The sequence below is a fragment of the Leptodactylus fuscus genome, chromosome 1 (genome assembly GCF_031893055.1).
Source record: "Leptodactylus fuscus isolate aLepFus1 chromosome 1, aLepFus1.hap2, whole genome shotgun sequence".
NCBI lineage: Eukaryota > Metazoa > Chordata > Amphibia > Anura > Leptodactylidae > Leptodactylus > Leptodactylus fuscus.
The window spans coordinates 110,186,915-110,204,949 of NC_134265.1; the positions used below are offsets into that span (position 1 = coordinate 110,186,915).

Sequence of the window (18,035 nt, forward strand, 5' to 3'; positions counted from 1 at the left end):
GTCTCCGAGGGTAACCATTTTTTTAAGAACATTAGGTTTCCATTTGGGGGATCTCCAAGCGGACCCCCCTCCCCCGAACGGAAACCCAAACGTAGGTGTGAACCTAGCATTAGTGGAATTTTCAAGGAATAAAACAGGTACCACCACCATATAGTGGGAACAGAATACACAAAAATTATGTCTTTGCAATGTCCTCCCCCCCCAAAAAAAAAAAGCTATGTAGTATGGGCCACAGTTAAGTGTAATATATAGGGTTGAGCGATCGGGATCAGAAAAGATCGGATCCCGATCAGCAATCGAGTAAATTTCACGATCGCGATCAGGTTCCAATCCTGCCTAAAAAAAGAGCGGGAACAGAATTCAGATCCAGATCGCTCAATCTTACCTGCACAGAACCACTGCCGCTCCCTGGAGCTCCTGGCTGTTGTTCTCTGTGTTCTCCTCTGTCATTCACACGCCAGAAGAGCTCCATACGCGCCCCGGCTCCCTAAGCTAGTGTTACAGATGCTGGGAGAAGGCGGGGCTTGTTGTGGCTTAGGAGAGTGTGGGCGGGTACTGAGAGGGGAGACGTGAATGATGCACTCACGTTTCCTCGCCCTGTACCCGCCCACACTCTCCTAAGCCACAAGCCCCTCCTTCTCCCAGTATCAGTAACACTAGCCTAGGGAGGCAGGGGCGCGTACGGCGCTCTGCCAGCGTATGAATGACAGAGAAGAACACAGAACAACGGCTGGGAGCTCTGGGGAGGTGCAGCAGTTCTGTGCAGGTAACCGGACAGCAGGGGGGACTAAGTACCCAGCGGATTTTCTAATCACTACACAGTGTGGAGTCCAAAAATTGAAACCTTCAATTTTTGGACTCCACGCTGTGTAGTGAATAGGATCGTTTTTAAAATCTGATTTTCGATCATTAAAAAAATCCCATTGACTTGCACTAGGATCGGGATCGGATGGAAAATGATCGGAAATCGGATTTTCAAAATGATCCTGAAATCTCAAGATCAGCTCAAACCTAGTAATATACCTTATGGTTTAATGCAGTTTTAGGCTAGGTCCCACAATGGACGGGATTCTGGCTAAGCCCATCCACACATTGCAGAAAAAAATTTGAATCTCTTTTTGAAAATCGCAGCATGTCAATTATATCTGCGTCCACTGTAATACGGACAGAAAGTCCACAAAGACTGGTCTTTCAGTAGGTAATTAGCTAATCCGTTGTTGGTGTGTAATCCTCTGCAGACTGTTCATTAAAAGTACGGCGAGAAAAACCATGCCGTTGTGTTTTTTTCTGCAGCACTTTTTTGCTGTGGCCCACTATGTGGGGCCTTAGCCAAAGGTGGAGGAACTTTAACCATTGCTAGGTAGATCCCATCTTTCAACCCCCATTAAGCCACCTGATTTCCACTGTACTGAACATAGGCATTAGGTTCCAAAATGCTTCAGTTCAGTCACAACTAACCAAGGTGCCTATAGAGTATCCCTGCTCTATGTTATCTATATTATTGAGTACATAAAAACTAAACTTAGCTGTGACGGATCTAGAGTCAGCCCTCTAACTTTGTACCTGAATTTGTATTGGCATTTATTTTAGTTTTAGTTACATTTTTGCACCGCAGACCATCCAGTCCACAAGTTTCTATTTTATGCAGTTTTACATATCTACATCAGAGAAATTTAGTAAATTCCCATTCACACAGTACATTCAAAACTGAACAGGGGTTTTTTGTGTTTTTACAAATAATAGCATCCTCATTTTGTTGGTATGGCACATATGCCAAGTCTGACAATATGTACTAACTTCACTTTTTTAGTTTTTTCAGTAGGCACTTGTGGTACACCTGTGAAACAAAGCAAAATGCAGACTGGATCTAAGTATATGCATTAGTAAAACCTCCCCAATGAACATTGGCTACCCAAGAAATGTTCAAGACAATGGTACATACTTCCCAACGGTGCAGGATTCAGTGGCACACTGCTAAATTCTCGATTATGACTTGATTGACAGTAGGTCCTGGCTTCAAATCATCTGTGTCCTCTGGACCCCGGAAGGGGACATTATATTGTGGGGGCAGCAGTAGAGAGACATTATATAGTGTAGGCATATTCTGGGGACACATTATAATGTGGGAGTACTAGTAGAGATACATTATATAGTGCAGGGATATGCTGGGGAAACATTATAATGTGGGGGCAGCAGTAGAGATACATTATATAGTGTAGGGATATTCTGGGGACACATTATAATGTGGGAGTACTAGTAGATATAGATTATATAGTGTAGGGATATTCTGGGGGCATATTATAATGTGGGGGTACCAAAAGGGGGACATTATAATGTGAGGAAATATTCATGGTCAAATTATAATGTGAGGCATATTTAGGAGATATTAAAACTTGGGGACACATTCAGGGGGATATTATAATGTGAGGTCCCCAATGAGGGGGGAGGTATACTGTTTGGGCACCACAAAGAACATGATACAGTGTCAAAGGCTACTATAATGGTATTATATTGTGTGGGGGAACAAAGGGACATGGATGGAAATGGACAGAGCCAAAGTGGAAGTGGGTGGGCTGAAGTTGGAGATTACTATAAGAAAAATTATATCCCACCTTTGGACCCTCTAGGTATGGGTATACTTAGAAAAAGAATGGTGCCATAGCAAAAATCAAACTGGTCCACGAGTGGTTGCTCACAGGACAGAAGTGTGTGGCGTTTGCTTCCCACCCCTCACCATTTCTATGACCCCTGGGCCAGTTTCTCACCCTTTACTAACAATGCAGTCAAATTGGAATGGGTGGTCTTGCTCAGGTTCTTACCACTACTAGCAAAGGCCATGGGACAAACTAAGCGTGATCCTACAGACTACAGAGATACATTAAAGTATCAGGATGAATCTTAACTCTCCTTATAGAGGTTTGAGGAAAAAAGTACCACACCACAGTTATCTCAAGGAAAATGATATAGTCATTGATCATCTATGGAACTGGTGTTACATAGTTAGGGCAGAAGAACAAGTGTTGTCACTTCAGTTGCATACATTCCAGTATTTAGCAGTCTATTGGTTGTTATAGAATGACAAGTACAACACCTTCTACCCACTGTGTCATTCCAAGTCTCCATAGGGGATAATTACATGCCTCTTGGCACAAGCTTTTGTTGCCTCCCTAGATACCAAGACAAAAGGCCTGACTCTCTGCAGAGCCAGTTAACAATGAGCAGTAAGAAGCAGCACTGTAGTTTCACGCTCCCCCAGAACCTTAGAGGAAGTGTAGCCAGAAGATTTTAGAACTAGAAACAAGTCACAATTATAAAACTACTATTTGTGAAGACTAAAACAGAGTGGAAAATGTTTATTACTGTGAAATTCGGAGGTAAGTCAATTATTTTTATTTGAGCTTTTCCTTGAATGTTATGTGATGTCCATGAACACAATACACACAATGCATGTTGACAAAGCAATGTCCACAACACTGGACTGGAATTATAAGCAAAAGGCATATTTTAGCAGAAAATAACGTATATTGAGGGCTCTATACTAAAGTGTGTACTATGACCCTATATTAGGGAATTGCAATATATTCCTCTATACTTACTATATACATCAAATCTTTGCTGCCTTCTAGATCAATCTGCAAAATCTAGTTCCTGCTTACCTTCCCAATGACTAATAATATGATCTCTTTTCAGCTGATCATCAGATTTTATTGAATCCCAACTGCAAGGTTGTGAATTTAGCCGAAAGCTTGAGGGATCAATGTCGGTGTGGACCTGAGGGTGAGTTATGACTGTGGATTCTAGGGATTATGAGGTACACCTTTATGTATGGGTGGGGTGGGGGGGCTGAGTGATGCTAGGTTCACACTAGCGCCCGGAGTCCATTCTGAGCTTTCCGTCTTCTGCATGCAGAAGACGGAAAGCTGTCAGACCGGGTCCTGCCGTGTGCGCCGGTGAGTGTTTTATGCATTCCGCTGTGATACCATTTTTTTTTAAAACCGGACACAGAGTACTGCATGTCCGACTGTGTCCGATTTAAAAAAAAAAAAAAAAAAAACCAGTTTTGCAGTGGAGAGCATAAAATGCTCACCGCCGCTCACGGCCGGACATCTTTCAAACCCATTCAAATTAATGGGTTTGAAAAGAGTCCTGCAGCTTTCCGTCTCCTGCTCAGTTTTGTGCAGGAAATGGAAACCTGTATGAACGGAGATCGGGCACAGATGTGAATGAGCCCTGAGTTAATTAGTTAGGTAGGGCAAATAGTCCATGGACCAGCTAAGGAAACAGGGAGGAGGTCTGAGAGAGGGAGGTGGAAAGAGTGTGAGAGGAATGTGGAAGATAGCCAAATAAACAAATGCAGAAGATGCCAGGAGCTCCCAGAGAAGCTCAGAAATCACTAAAAAACTGCTAATGTTATTTGGTGCATTTATTAACCCATTACTAAAGTACCTCTTTAAAAAAAAAAAAAAAAAGTTTTTTTGCCCAGAAAACCCCTTTCATACTGATCCCACCCAGTCTAAGGTGATGGGGCCAAACAGGTTGTAGAGGATTCAGATTGGTGCCACATTTTATCCTTGCATTACCTCTTTATGGCTAAAGCATGTATTGAAACGCAAATAAAAAACACCCAGAGGGAAAAAAATTTAACAAAAACACTTGTATGGTTCACTGCTTTTCTTCTGTATTTTATCATTTTTGCTTCCCTGTGTTTTTCAAAAACACACTCGTTTTTAATAATGCAGCTTTCCCACAGCATTTTTTCCCTCAATGTTTGGTTGAGGTTAATAAATTCTCGTTCACTTTGCGCTGTGTTACATAACACGCTATCTTCTCATTGTATTTCCGTAAAGTATGACCTCATGCTTGAAAACATTTGGTGTTTTTAGCCAGAACCCAACCCCTCTTCCCATTGTATCCTTTTCTATGTTAGATATATCAGATAACATGGACATTTTGCATGTTTACTCTTTAGTTTCCATTGATCTCTTGGATGAGTCTGGAAACCTAATAAATCTCAGTGATCTTGAAGGATGCCAAGACACTGCTACTAACTACCTCAAGGAACGACAGTCCTATGTTTTGGTGAAAATTATCCGTAAGTAAAATGCCAATTTTTTTAATTTTATGTAACTTCCATGTAACAGCATGTCTGAATAACTGAGCTCAACCTGCAATAGTAATGAGTATTAGGGGCGTAACTACAGGCTCACTAGTCCTGGTGCGCCACAAAACCTTCACACCAGAAAACTGTCCCCAATGTATTTATTAATGCAAAGTTGTCAAAGAAGTTTCTGATCAGTAAACATAAAGTGATCCAACCAAACATCTAGCAATTCATGTCCTGACTTTGCTCTTTTAATTTGTAGGTAGTGAAGGATCTGAGCCAGCACGCTATGAGTCCTTGCTGGAGAATCTGTCAAAACGTCATCCAGAGTTAGCAGGTAAGAAATCATTCACTCCAAAAGTACATTTACAACAGAGCTGAAAAGAAGGGCTGGTGGCAGCTTACAGTGCACGGAGGAGAAGGGTCTGCCATTTACAGATCACAAATATCAGACAGCTTTATAAAGACAAGTGTTTTCAACTCTAGTTTAAACCTCTTCCCACCACAACCATTTTTAGTTTTTGCATTTTCATTTTTTTTATTCCTTACCTTCCAAGACAGCTTGGCCATTTTGATTCTTTTCCTGCTTTGGCCTTCACCTTATGGGATGAATATTTTTAGGCATTCATAGTTTTGGCATTTTTGAATGGGGGATGATTCATGTGTTTATGTTTATTCAAATTTATATGCGATCTAGGGAAAGGGGGTGATTATATATAATTTTTTTTCCTTATTTTTTAAATAATCTAAAATGTAATATTGTTTAAAAACAAATTTATTTTTAGTCCCTCTGGGGGGCATTCTGTATTGGGAGCATAGCAATGATAAGTCAGGGACACTGCAATAGGCTGTCAAGGAAATGGATCACCACCTCAGGATACTGCTGTGTGTGATTGATCATCCAAGGCAACATGGTGGTTCCCACGCATCTCATATCTTCAAAGGTCTTGGTCACATTTGACCAATACATCTGAAGGATTAAATCAGAGAGGATTTAGATTGTAGGCATTGATGCCTATGGTGCCCCTGAACACTTTTGACATGCAAAAAAGTAACAGGGACAAAAACACCATTTTCCACCCGGGACCAGGCCAGCCAAACTAGAGCGGCACAGAGATCAGTGACAGTAGGTCATCACTATTTTATGTTACAAAACCCAATTTCAACATATTTTATTGAATTTTATTTAATTGGAAAACTCCTTTAGGCTGAGGCCCCACATTGTGGGAAAGGAGCTTTTGTTGTTACAGATTCTGTTGCAGTTTTTTGAGCGTGGATTAAACAGAAGGGAGGGGGAAAAAAAGCTTCTTTTCTGGGGCTTAAGACTTAAAGGGGTTCCCCCATATCAGCCTTTCAGCCAGGCTGTGCGCAGTATCTGCTTCTCACTTCATGTATTTCCCTACTGCTGAACGGACACACAGACTTCTGCAGGTCAGATAATCTGAAGATTCTTGTACAGAACAGACTCAGTGTTATCTGTGTGTTTACTTAAAGAGATAACAGACTCAGCTTTATCAGCAAAGTGCATTTAGCTGAACAACTGCGCTGAGTAAGTGACGTCACTTGTCCTATCACCCAGGTCCGTGGTTATAGCAACACTGTGTAAACAATAGGAGGAATAAGGTCATATTGCAGAAAAAAAAAGCTGAATTTCTAAAGCAATATATTTAGAAAAGGCTTCAATTTACATAAGCTACCAGTATAAATAGGATCCTTGAGATGGGACAACCCCTTTAAAATGTTTTACTTGAACAGATTATTAATACCAGCTCAGGGTCAGACAGTTCACATTGCTATAGTAACTATGGGGAACAAAGGGTCAGAGCAGTTTGCTAAGTATTGCCAGAGGCATTAGATTTTATTCCATTTGATTTAGTCATTGAGCATGTATGCTATATGGAAACCAGTGTCTAATTTAACCACAATACCAAGTATGCCACAAACCCACTATAATTTGTTATATGGCACAGCTATTTAACACTCTGTATAAAGAATGCCCCAATGATGAATTGCATGTAATATGCTATCAGTCCATTGTGTATTGAGCCTGCCATGGCTCTTATATGAGCAAGCAGGCTGGATCTTAATCTGTCCTGTACTATTAGATAGACAATATTCTATCAATCTAATATATTTTGTAACATAAAGTCATGAAATTGAACTTTCAAGTAAATACTAATATCAGCAATTATCATTGTTTTCTTATGCAGAACGTTTGCAGAAGCTCTCTAATCCCCATATACGAGACAAGAGCCGCAATTCTGTCCAAAAGAAAGTTCGAACCCCTAAGGAAACGCCTTTTTCTTCTCCAACAAAAACAAGAGCAGCTTCTCAGCCCAAGAGCCGGCTAGCCTGAAGACTAAACCAGCCATGTAGAAAATTAAATTCATAAACGTTTCAGTAGAAATAACCAAAATTGACAATCTGTACAATTGGAACTACTGACCGGTGTAAGTTCCTCGTCACTTCATATGACCATCAGATTGGACTCTCCTAATAATAGAACAAGCAGAATAACTGAAAACCTACCCTTAAGATGAATGTCAACAATATGAGGATACATGGGTATCTGTGATACAAGCGAATAAGAACATTTTATTTCACATTTCTTTCACATTTTTTGTTGCAGATTTTGCTGCGTGTTTTTGAGCTAAAGTCAGGAGTGTCAGAGAAAAATTAAATCTAAAATATAACTTTTAATGATATTTAAGATAAAAAACAAAAAGAAAAACAAATGTGTAATAAAAAATGTGAGACAAACGGTGTATCTATATATATACACCCAGAATGATGGTATCCGGATGTACTGATGCACTTCTCTCACACAGTCACCAATGGTCAAAATTTTAATCACCCAATATCGGATGATATATCATGTATGGAGAGGTGGGGTGTAACCCACTAGCAAACACTTAGCATATGCTTGGTTAGAGCACCAAGACGTCCTCCCCAATATTGTAAATTCTGGGATATATGGTATAAAGCACTGCAGTCAAGAGCACACATATGATGTCCAATTGTACAGGGACACACTGTCTATAGTTCCCCAATCAAGCTAGCAATGCTCTGTACTGACGGTGTTGTCTGTCTATTAAACAAGCTGGACTTGTAGGACTATGTATATGGCAAAGCAAAAAAAGCTAGCAGAACCCATTGAAATCAATGGGAGGCTTTTTTTTCCACGTGGAAAATTCCACACCAAATTCCTCACCATTTTCCTTCGTGTGAATGGACCTTTAGACATTTCCCTTCTGTTAAATACACTCCGGACTTTGGCTCAAAAAACTGCAGCCAAATCTGCAACAACAAAAAAACACTGCGTTTCCATAACATGGGGCCTTAGCCTTAATAGGTTTTCATTGTTTTTGCAACTCATTGTAATTTTCTGCTCAAGATTTCATTAATAATCAATAAATAAAAGTCCCAGGCTAAAAATATCGATGATAAGTCAAGATATAATATGGATATAAGATTGATAAGTCAAGTCTTCAAAAGCAGATCAATGGGGATTGAACACCCTGAACCCCAAATCAACTGTTCTTGACAGTTTATACACAGAGAATGGAAGAGGAAGCAGACAGCGCTTTTCTCAGTGTAGTGGCCACACCAGTTACTGCAGTCCAACTCCAATTCACTTGAATGGAAGCGAAGTTGCAGTGTTTTATTTTAGCCACTACACAAGAGCACAGAGCTAGTTGCTTCTGGCTCCATTTTTGGTGCAGGGTGTCAGACCTCGCTGATTTTATATTGATGACTTGATATAAAAAAAAAAAAAAGGCCCCACGTATCAAGCCACAGCCGAAAAATGCTGCAGCTTTTATTTTCTTTTGCGATTTCACAGAGTTTTCCTCTGTGGACTTTCTGTCCGTATTATAGCTATACAGAAAATGTCAGCAGGTATAATTTTTTCTGCAATGTGTGGATAGGATTAGCCAGAATCACATCGACTTTGCAAGTATTGCAAAGTGCAGCATTTTATTTATTTATTTTACTGCGTTTTCGCAATGTAGTACAAGGTTTCTTACATTTAGCTGTACTATTTATTTGGTTGAGTGATAACTAATGGATCATTAAATACCCACATATAGAATTAAGTTTCATCAAAAGAAAATATAGATGATGTTATATACGGTATATGATAGCATTGCATTACAATTTGTTTCCACAGTTCAGGCACATTCACACGGGGCAAGAGGGGGCGGATTTTGACGCGGAATCTTTCTCAAAATCCGCCCCCTCACAATAGAGGTCTATATAGACAGCTAGCGTTCTTTTTTCTGCTAGCGGTTTGTTCCTGCTCGTGGAAAAAAGAAGCGAGCTGCCCTTTCTTCAGGTGGATTCCGCAGCTGATTCAGCAGTGGCATCCGCCTCACAACAGCACATTCCAGACTAGGCCCATTCATTTGGGACTATTCCAGAGCGGAAAGCCGCGACGGAATGTGTTCACGCAGATCCCCGTGTGAACTAGGCCTTCTAAATTCTATTTATGTACAACTAGTGTTTTTTTTTAATTATTTAAATGAATGACACAACATCCAATATCTGTTTGGAAAACTATATAGACATATTTGCAAAACTCTTAGCTGTGATAAGCATTGGCTATACAGGTAGATTACTTTTTTATTCTCATAAATGTTTATATTCATTGACAACAAGCTAAGAAATTATAATGCGACTATTGAGACATACAATGTCTAAGCCTTATTAAAATAAAATCAGAAAACTCTTTAAGTTAAGGCCCCATATTGTGGAAACACAGCTTTTTCTGTTGCAGATTTTGCTGCAGCTTTTTGAGCCAAAACCAGGAGTGGATTGAGCAGAAGGGAGAAATATATTATACTGCTTGGCCTGAATTAACATAGACATGTTCAGATCAGGAAACGCAATTCATATGATGGCCACATTTCTTGGACAGACTATGACTCAGATGGACAACGTGTAAGTTCAGCTTAGGGTGGGTTCACACCTGTGCCCGGTTTCACTTGAATGGGTTTGCAAAGTGACCGCCCGAGAACGTCTTTTGCCTCTCCGCTGCGAAACCGTTTTTTTTAACTGGACACAAAGTCGGACATGCAGGACTTTGTGTCCGGATAAAAAAAAAAAAAAAAAAAAAAAAAAAAGTTTTCCCGCGGAGACCAGAAGCTCACAGGCAGTCAGGTTTGAAAACTGACCGCCGGGTTTCCGTCTTCTGTCCAGTTTCTCTTGGCTCATGTGTGAACCCGCCCTTAGCCAAGCTGTTGTTGGTCAAGGAAACGCGGCCAATTATCTTGCTTGTATAGCGCCAACATATTCCAGAGCACTTTACAGACATTGTCAATCACACAAACCTTATTTCCCGGTTGAAACACGTTCAATGACAACACAAACACAATACCGCAGGATTAAATATAAATATATGTAGATTTATTTGTTACTCTAATTCAAAATATTATATTAAAAGCAGATAAAGAGTTCAGTGTGACTGTGGCTTCATCTAGGTATGCGTCCAGCTGGACAAATGACCGCTGTCACAAGAGAGAGGAGACACCTGCAAACGACAAAAAAATAAAGTTACAATTTAGAAAACTGTGTACTGTAAGAAGTGTTGACCTACCTCAACCAATCTTCTTTACATCTCCTGCTGTAATCACCCTATTGATAATCCGCATTAGATTACTGACGAAACGCCAATGATGTAATGTGTAAAGCTGGCAATAGCCAACCAGATATCTCTCTGACACCTCTGATCAGTGAGACTTCGGCCTGCTATTGTAGTAGCTATCACACGAAGTAATGACTCTCATAACAGAGCAGTCTCACAAGCATTTTACCTTGTGATAGTATATAGTCCCACAATCTATAATCCCTTTTAGGCTACAGCTCCACGTTGCAGAAACGCAGCGTTATGTTTCAGATTTTGCTGTGGTTTTTTTGAGCCAAAGTCAGCAGTGGATTTAACTGAAGGAAAATGTCTAAGAGCTTCCTTTATATTTTCCTGACTTTGGCTGCTTTCACACGGAGTAATGCACAGTAAAACAGAATCCCATTGACTTCAATGGGTGCCGATCTTACGCGCATATCACATTGAAAGCAATAGATCAAAAAGACTCCCATTGAGTTCAATGCGTATCACACTTAAGACCGAACCCATTGAAGTCAATGGGATTCTGTTTTACTGTACTCACTCTGACACGTGTTTACGTGTCAGAATGAGCGAAGCGTTACTCCGTGTGAGAGCAGTCTTTGGCTCAAAGAAAACCACAGCAAAATCTGCAACAAAAAAACGCTGCGTTTACACATCAGTCTTTAGCTTTAAGGATCTTCCTTCCACTCACCATAGTTGGATTTACACTGCTTTAAAACTTCACTAAATCCTTCACACAGGGTAAGGTCACTCTCTGTGGTAGCACAATGCAAGAACTGCTTCATTTCATAGTGACAGGGGCCATATTGGGACTGAGGCTGTTGAGTATAAGCAGGGGGCTTTGGAGGCTCCTACAGAATTAAAAGAAGATGGTTATCAGCAATATATGAAAAAAGGAGCAAAAAAATAATAGTTTATGAAAAGTAAGAACTGATAGTAACACATACTGCATGACTGAAAGCGGATTTTATAACAACTACATAAAAGAACTTTTCATAAATAAATACTAAAGGTTAATTTAAGAAACCTTGTACTATATCTTATTAAAGCTGGGACCCCATATTGCAAAAACACAGTTTTGTCCGCAGGAGAAACACCACAAAAAAAAAAAAAAAAAAAAAAAAAAAAGACACTGTCTTACATTACTTGCAAAGTCTAATCCCATTGTGAGGGGCAAGTATAGTCATGTATCTCTATATACGCCATTTTGTTCTATAAACTCCATTTTCTAATATGTTATCCATATTGTATCCTAACATATATACTATGAGGTGAGGTCATTGAGAGTGTGAAGCGATGCTGGAATTTTCAGTAGGCCATTGTTCAGTTATCTCCAAGGCTGGAGTTGTCTGGCACCAGCACGTCTCTTTACCTCTTTTGCCATGAGAGATATATATTATATATATATATATATATATATATATTATATATAATATGTCAGCTCACACAAGTGTTTTGTATCTTTCTTTGGTTCGTGAGAAAGTCCATCCCAGTTTGGAAAGTTATAATGAGATGCAGATTACATTAGGCTTCAGTCAATGGTTATGTGCCAGACTTATAACTCTATAACCTTTTTTTTTTTTTTTTTTTTTTTTTTTTTTTTTTTTTAATGTAGATTGTGAGCCCCACATTGAGCTCACAATGTACATTTTTCCCTATCAGTATGTCTTTGGAATATGGGATGGAAATCCATGCAAACACGTGGAGAACATACAAACTCCTTGCAGATGGTTTTTGGTTTTTTTTGCCCTTGGTCGGATTTGAACACCAGGACTCCAGCGCTGCAAGGCTGTAGTGCTAACCACTGAGCCACCGTGTGGCCCCTTACTCCTTATAACCAATGTTATACTAATTAGAATAGCCAAGCCAGCTCTTTGTCTGAATTGTACTTAAACTACCTTTTTTCCCGCCATTAAATGAGATCACTTGAATACAACATTTGAGTGTATGTCTGTGATTTCCCGATCTCGCGACATAACACATTTTTCCAGATTCGGATACCGATGGCATTTACCCCGGGGTGTTCCCCCAACACCATCCACACACTGCAGAGCAAAAATCTGCCGCAGCATGTCAATTATACCCACAAATGCTTGCGTTTTCCATATCGGTATAAAAGTGGTAGAAAGACCGTAGAGGAAAAGTCTGCGAAATCACTAAGAAAAATGTGATGCGTTTCTGTGGCATTGCTATGTGGGGCCTTACCCCAAAGAAATCTTTTCCCTTCTCCACTTATTAGGTTGCTCTCCTCCTCCTTATCATCACTCAGTCAGTTCATTAACAGAATCTGTATCAGTATCAGGCTCACACACAGCAGTCTATGGAGAGGGAGGGGGGAGTAGGAGGCTGTTAACTGGCTTATTGCTTCATTCTGTGATATGATAGGCTTTTATCTTGAAATTCTGCAGTATTAAAATAGCTCCCTGATTTAAGATGGTGACATACTCTGTACTCTTATAACTGCACTCAGTTCTGAGGCCACAAGTGTCATCACTAAAAGTGAAACACTGATTAATTCCAGGCTATTTCTCATTACTATGGGGGTGGGGTGACACACTATGTACATGGATGTAGTTATAAGTGCAGTCACTTCTGAGGCCACAGATGTCATCACTAGTAAGTAAAGCAAGGATTAACGCTAGGCTATTTCTCATTACTAACTTCATTATCAGCAAAATTCACAGTAGTCGGGACTTCGTCAGTGTTTCACTTACTTATAAGATAGGGCACGTGACCCTGAACTGATTGCAGTTAGAACTGTGTTCGGTACGTAGTGTATCAGCACCCTATACTGGGTTTGGGGGGGGGGGGTTTGCTGAAGAACTGCATGAGGTTCTTAACTGTATTAATGAGTAGCAGATTACTATGCATATCACCCATGTCAGTGTACTGACTTTTAGCATACAGGTGACATCTCCTTCTCATTACTATAATTACAAATCACATGCAGTTACTCAGCAAAAAAAAAAAAAAAAAAAATTTCCATGTAAACCCCGCCTCATAGTGTAGAAGCTGCAGTTAATTGTGTAGGTTTTCCAGGCTGCCCTCTCCTCCCCTCTCTATGCACTAATATGTAAAAAGTAACTGAGCTGGAGAAACGGAAAAGGAACCATATTTCTTAAATAGCATATTTTACAAAAGTTTCTTTTACAGCTCTAATTTTTGGGACATGTGAAAGTCCTGTTTATAGGGAATCAGGGATGGAGTTCACTTTTTTGATCCCTATTTGGTACATCACAGCCCATTAATTGAATGCAAATGGGAAACAATAGGCAAAAAGGGTTAATAACAAATCAACCTGTTATAAACTTGCGATGGGACCTGTCATGTCATCCAAAACAGGACATTAGTACAATGTTATTGGGTTACGCAATATATGCCATATTTGGAGAGGTCTGGCCTGGGCTTTGATCCTCTTCAAATTAGTTACAGCCAAGGTGAGCCTCATGTGACTCCATCTCATTTTAACTTGTGTTACACAATTTCAGGATGATCAGGCTCCAAGCTAATATTTAACTGAATTGTACAATATGTTACAGGCACTTTCTGCACTGGAACACTGAAGACATTGCTCAGCAAGAGGCATTTCAAGGGTTAGTACACCTTCTAACCAAGCATTTTACTTCTTTGATACAGATAAAATAAAAACTATATAAAGCAACTTTGCAAAGTTTGTTTGTGTCTCCATAGTAACAGTCTACAAAGCCTGCATAGTCACATCCCGCAGTCATGTGTTACTCCCTTCTATCTACCGCTTATTTCTTGATAGCAAGCCTTTGGTGGTAAGCAATAAGGAGATGCTGGTCAGTCCTCAACACTGCAGGGAAAATACAATTTTCTGTATAGATAAATGCTTTGATGAGCTACCAAGTGATGGGCAGCCATTCCCTCCTAAGTTATGGAGGACTGCTGATTTTGGAATGAGGTTCTCCTGTAGATTGGCACAAAAAGAGTGCCTGCCACAGATTAACAAGAATAGCATGAACTTCTAGAGCTTGCAATGAGTTGTCAGAAACCAGATTTTTCACGAGATAATATCTTTAGAGATGAACTAACTGATATATATATACACATATTTTGATACTGACCTGAACAGCTGGCTTAGCAGGCTCAGAGCTTCCACCGCTGAAAGCACCAGTGAGCGCGCCACCAAGGACATGTCCAACTGCTGACCCCACTGCCACACCTGCTGCTGTAGTAGCCATCTGCGCCATTAGCCCAGGTCCCTGGGATGGGGCTGGAGCTGTGGATACAGCAGAAGGTGGTGGATGTGCGGGGACTGGAGCATGAGTACTAGCAGGGCTGTAAAAACAAACGGAAAGAGAAGTCACTAAAACAAAACATTTTTTTATCAAATGTGAGCACACGGAAATGTTTATTGACAAATTTCATACAAGATTTAAAAAAAAAAAAAAAAATAGATAAATAAATTGTGGAATGTTTCATCAGATTCCCCTGTAGAGTTATGCTCCCATAAAATTACTTAAAGGAGAAGCCTATACAGCAGTTCACAAAGGCTGTTCAGTTGTGTACCCTCACACAGCTGTATGATCAGTCATATATATTATACATTTTATTTCCACAATGGGACATAATCCTGTAACTAAAACTGAGCAAATCTGCTGAAAACTTAATTTACTGATGGACAACAGAGCCATATTTCCATATAGCCGCATACAGAACAAAAGAATCCTCCACTGTCCATTATAAACCATAAATATAGTTCCATGTTTGTCCATTAGCTTAACAACTCCACATCAGACTTTCAAAAATCTTACCCTACCTGCAACTTAGCTCCAATATAGATTTTGATTATATAGCACCAACATATTCCACAGTGCTTTCCAGACATTGTCAGTACCTGTCCATATAGGGCTCTCACATCTGTGTTTGGTAATCCATTTGGGGAGTCCACATAGGGACCCCCTGAATGGTAAGCTGTGTGCAGGGAAAGCCCGCGAACCCCATAGACTATAATGGGGTCCGTGTACTCTCCACACGGAACATGCAGACAGAAAAGTAGATTGTGATCTACTTTCATGTTCGCATTATTCATATGGGCAGCATGCGGAAAGCACACGGACTCCATTATAGTCTATGGGGTCCATGTGCTTTCACTGCACACCCTTGGCCAGTGCGTTTAGTAGTCCGTTTTGGGGAGGTCCCCATGCGCATTCCCCGAACAAATTACCAAATGCAGATGTGAACCAGGCAAAAGTCTTTGGAATGTGGAACGAAAAGCCATCCAAATGCAGGAAGAACATACAAGCTCCTGGCAGATATTGTCCTTGGTCAGATTTAAACCCAGTACCCCAGTGCTGCAAGGTGACAGAGCTAACCACCGAGCCATATGTCTCAAAGTCTGGTTAGGACACAGAAGATAAATCATATAACTGGGCTTTAAAAAAAAAATCAATGAAAAAGGTTTTTCCCTTAAAACACACCTATCCCAGTGGTAACGGAAGACAGGCATAAGCTATACATGAAACCTACGCCACTTACTGATGGGCATAGACTTCAGTTCTGGTGCCATGGGGGCATGTCAGATTTATTAAGAAGTGGGAGCCCATTAATAACTCCGATGCGCCTTTGCCAGTCAGGGACTTATTAACAATGGCCTAGGATAAATCAGTGACACTCATATTCTCCTATGGCAATGTGCAGGTCACTATGCTAATAATGCTGAGCTGTCAGTAGGACCATCTACAATATACACAGATATAAGGCTTTCCATTATGCCTGGCTTTTCCAGGCGCTGCACGTTCCTAGAGGTCACACATGTCTCCGGTCACACAGTGACATTACCCCAAGGATATGAGGTGACCTTGTCCTGTACTTAGCGCACTTCAGATCCTCTTACCTGGGCGCTGTGCGGGAAGGGACGCTGCGGCTACCGCGGGGCATGCTGACCTCTAGGACACTCACTCACTGCTCTGGAGACAGTGACACGGCTGTGACAGCTCGTCCTGAGCTCGGGAAACTTCGCACTTCCAAAATCCTCCAGCCGGCGCCGGCTAATGACGTCATGAGCTGTAACCGGTCTATCTCCAGCGTGACCAGTTATGTGCAGAGGCAGGGTGGGCACTGCCAGGGCCTCACCAATGGGGTACAAGTAATGTATAGAAGCCCCCTACCAGCACTCACTGCATAGCTGACCTAGTGTCTATATGTGTGCGGTATATTTCCTGTATACTGCCTATATAACTCCTGTATGTTTTCTATATAGTTCTATATGTGTCCTGTTTGTTTCCTGCATGGTACCTGTATCTGTCCAGTATATTTGCTATATACGTGTATCAGTATCTTTCCTGCATAGTCATCTATATGTGTCCAGTATATTTCCTATAAACATTTATCTTTCCTGCATGGTCATCTATATATGTCCAGTATGTTACCTATGCATACCTCTCAACTTTAAAAGGACCGAAAGAGGGACAAAATCTGAGGTGCGCTGTGGCAAATTTAGCACCTACAACTTCTAAATTGACTCCTCTCATTCCAATCCATTCCTTTTTGTGCTCCCAACACAATAACCCTAATATTATATACCCCCACATTATAATGTTCTCCTCAAATTGACCCCACAAAATAAAGTCTCTCTCCAAGTGCACCGACAGTTTATTGTCCGCCTCCAGATGCCCTTGGGGCAACTAGAGGGGGACATTGAACTGGGGTAGCTGGAGAGGGACATTAAACTGTGGGGTTGGCTGGTGGGGGACATGAAACCGTGGGGGCAACCAGAGGAGGACATTAAACTATGAGGGCAGCTGGAGGGGGACATTAAACACTGGGCAACTAGAGATTAGTCCCTCTCAAGATGCCCCTAGCTTAATGTCCTCCAATAGTTGCCCTCGGTTTAATGTCCCCCTCTAGTTTGCCCCAGTTTAAAGTCCTCCTCCAGTTGCCCCCATTTTAATGTTCTCCTCCAGATACTCCCCAGGTTTAATGTTCCCCTCCAGTTGCCCCGTGCCCCCTATCCATGTCAGAAGCATCCCCCTTAGATGCCAACAGCACCCAGAAGACCCATGCCCTGCTTAAAATGCCAGAAGTACCCATCCCCCCACCTGATGCCAGCAACACTGCAAAGACCCCTTTAGATGCCAGAAGCACCGTGAACTCATGCCCTCATTTTATGATGCCAATGGCACCCCTGCCCCCTTTAGATGCCAGCAGCACAACAAAGACCCTTGTCCAACCCCCTTAAATGCCAGCAGCGCCACAAGGACCCCTGCCTCCACCCACACCCTTTAGCTGCCAGCAGCACCTCAAGGATCCCTGCCCCCTATCCATGCCAGCAGTATCCCCCTTAGA

At 41.1% G+C, this 18,035-nt stretch overlaps 2 protein-coding genes across 3 annotated transcripts; one reads left to right on the plus strand and one right to left on the minus strand.

The window, feature by feature from the left end:
- The first annotated feature begins 3,299 nt into the window (after positions 1-3,299).
- C1H22orf15 (chromosome 1 C22orf15 homolog) lies at positions 3,300-7,546 on the plus strand. The gene is made up of 5 exons (XM_075262548.1): positions 3,300-3,374; positions 3,691-3,777; positions 4,970-5,092; positions 5,364-5,438; positions 7,312-7,546. The coding sequence occupies exons 1-5, from the start codon at positions 3,350-3,352 to the stop codon at positions 7,455-7,457; spliced, it is 456 nt and encodes a 151-aa protein (XP_075118649.1). The 5' UTR covers positions 3,300-3,349; the 3' UTR covers positions 7,458-7,546.
- A 2,936-nt stretch (positions 7,547-10,482) lies between these two features.
- CHCHD10 (coiled-coil-helix-coiled-coil-helix domain containing 10) lies at positions 10,483-16,751 on the minus strand. 2 transcript variants are annotated; one of them, XM_075262568.1, is made up of 4 exons: positions 16,585-16,751; positions 14,813-15,026; positions 11,416-11,575; positions 10,483-10,628 (listed from the first exon to the last, which is right to left on the minus strand). In XM_075262568.1, exons 1-4 carry the CDS (start codon positions 16,626-16,628, stop codon positions 10,609-10,611), a joined length of 438 nt encoding a protein of 145 aa, XP_075118669.1. In that variant the 5' UTR covers positions 16,629-16,751; the 3' UTR covers positions 10,483-10,608. The 2 variants fall into 2 exon arrangements, with proteins under 2 accessions (XP_075118669.1, XP_075118661.1); XM_075262560.1 differs by lacking the exon at positions 16,585-16,751 and adding an exon at positions 16,227-16,369.
- Between the last annotated feature and the right edge of the window lie 1,284 nt (positions 16,752-18,035).

Excerpts from the sequence above, each read along its gene's own strand:
- C1H22orf15 (XM_075262548.1), top strand. The coding sequence starts at position 3,350 with ATGTTTATTACTGTGAAATTCGGAG. Across the intron at positions 3,778-4,969 it reads ATGTCGGTGTGGACCTGAGG|TTTCCATTGATCTCTTGGAT; the intron begins GTGAGTTATGAC and ends TTTACTCTTTAG. Across the intron at positions 5,439-7,311 it reads ACGTCATCCAGAGTTAGCAG|AACGTTTGCAGAAGCTCTCT; the intron begins GTAAGAAATCAT and ends TTTCTTATGCAG.
- CHCHD10 (XM_075262560.1), bottom strand. The coding sequence starts at position 16,294 with ATGGGCTCCCACTTCTTAATAAATCTGACATGCCCCCATGGCACCAGA. Across the intron at positions 15,027-16,226 it reads ACTGAAGTCTATGCCCATCA|CCCTGCTAGTACTCATGCTC; the intron begins GTAAGTGGCGTA and ends TTGTTTTTACAG. Across the intron at positions 10,629-11,415 it reads GCAGTGTAAATCCAACTATG|GTGTCTCCTCTCTCTTGTGA; the intron begins GTGAGTGGAAGG and ends TGTCGTTTGCAG.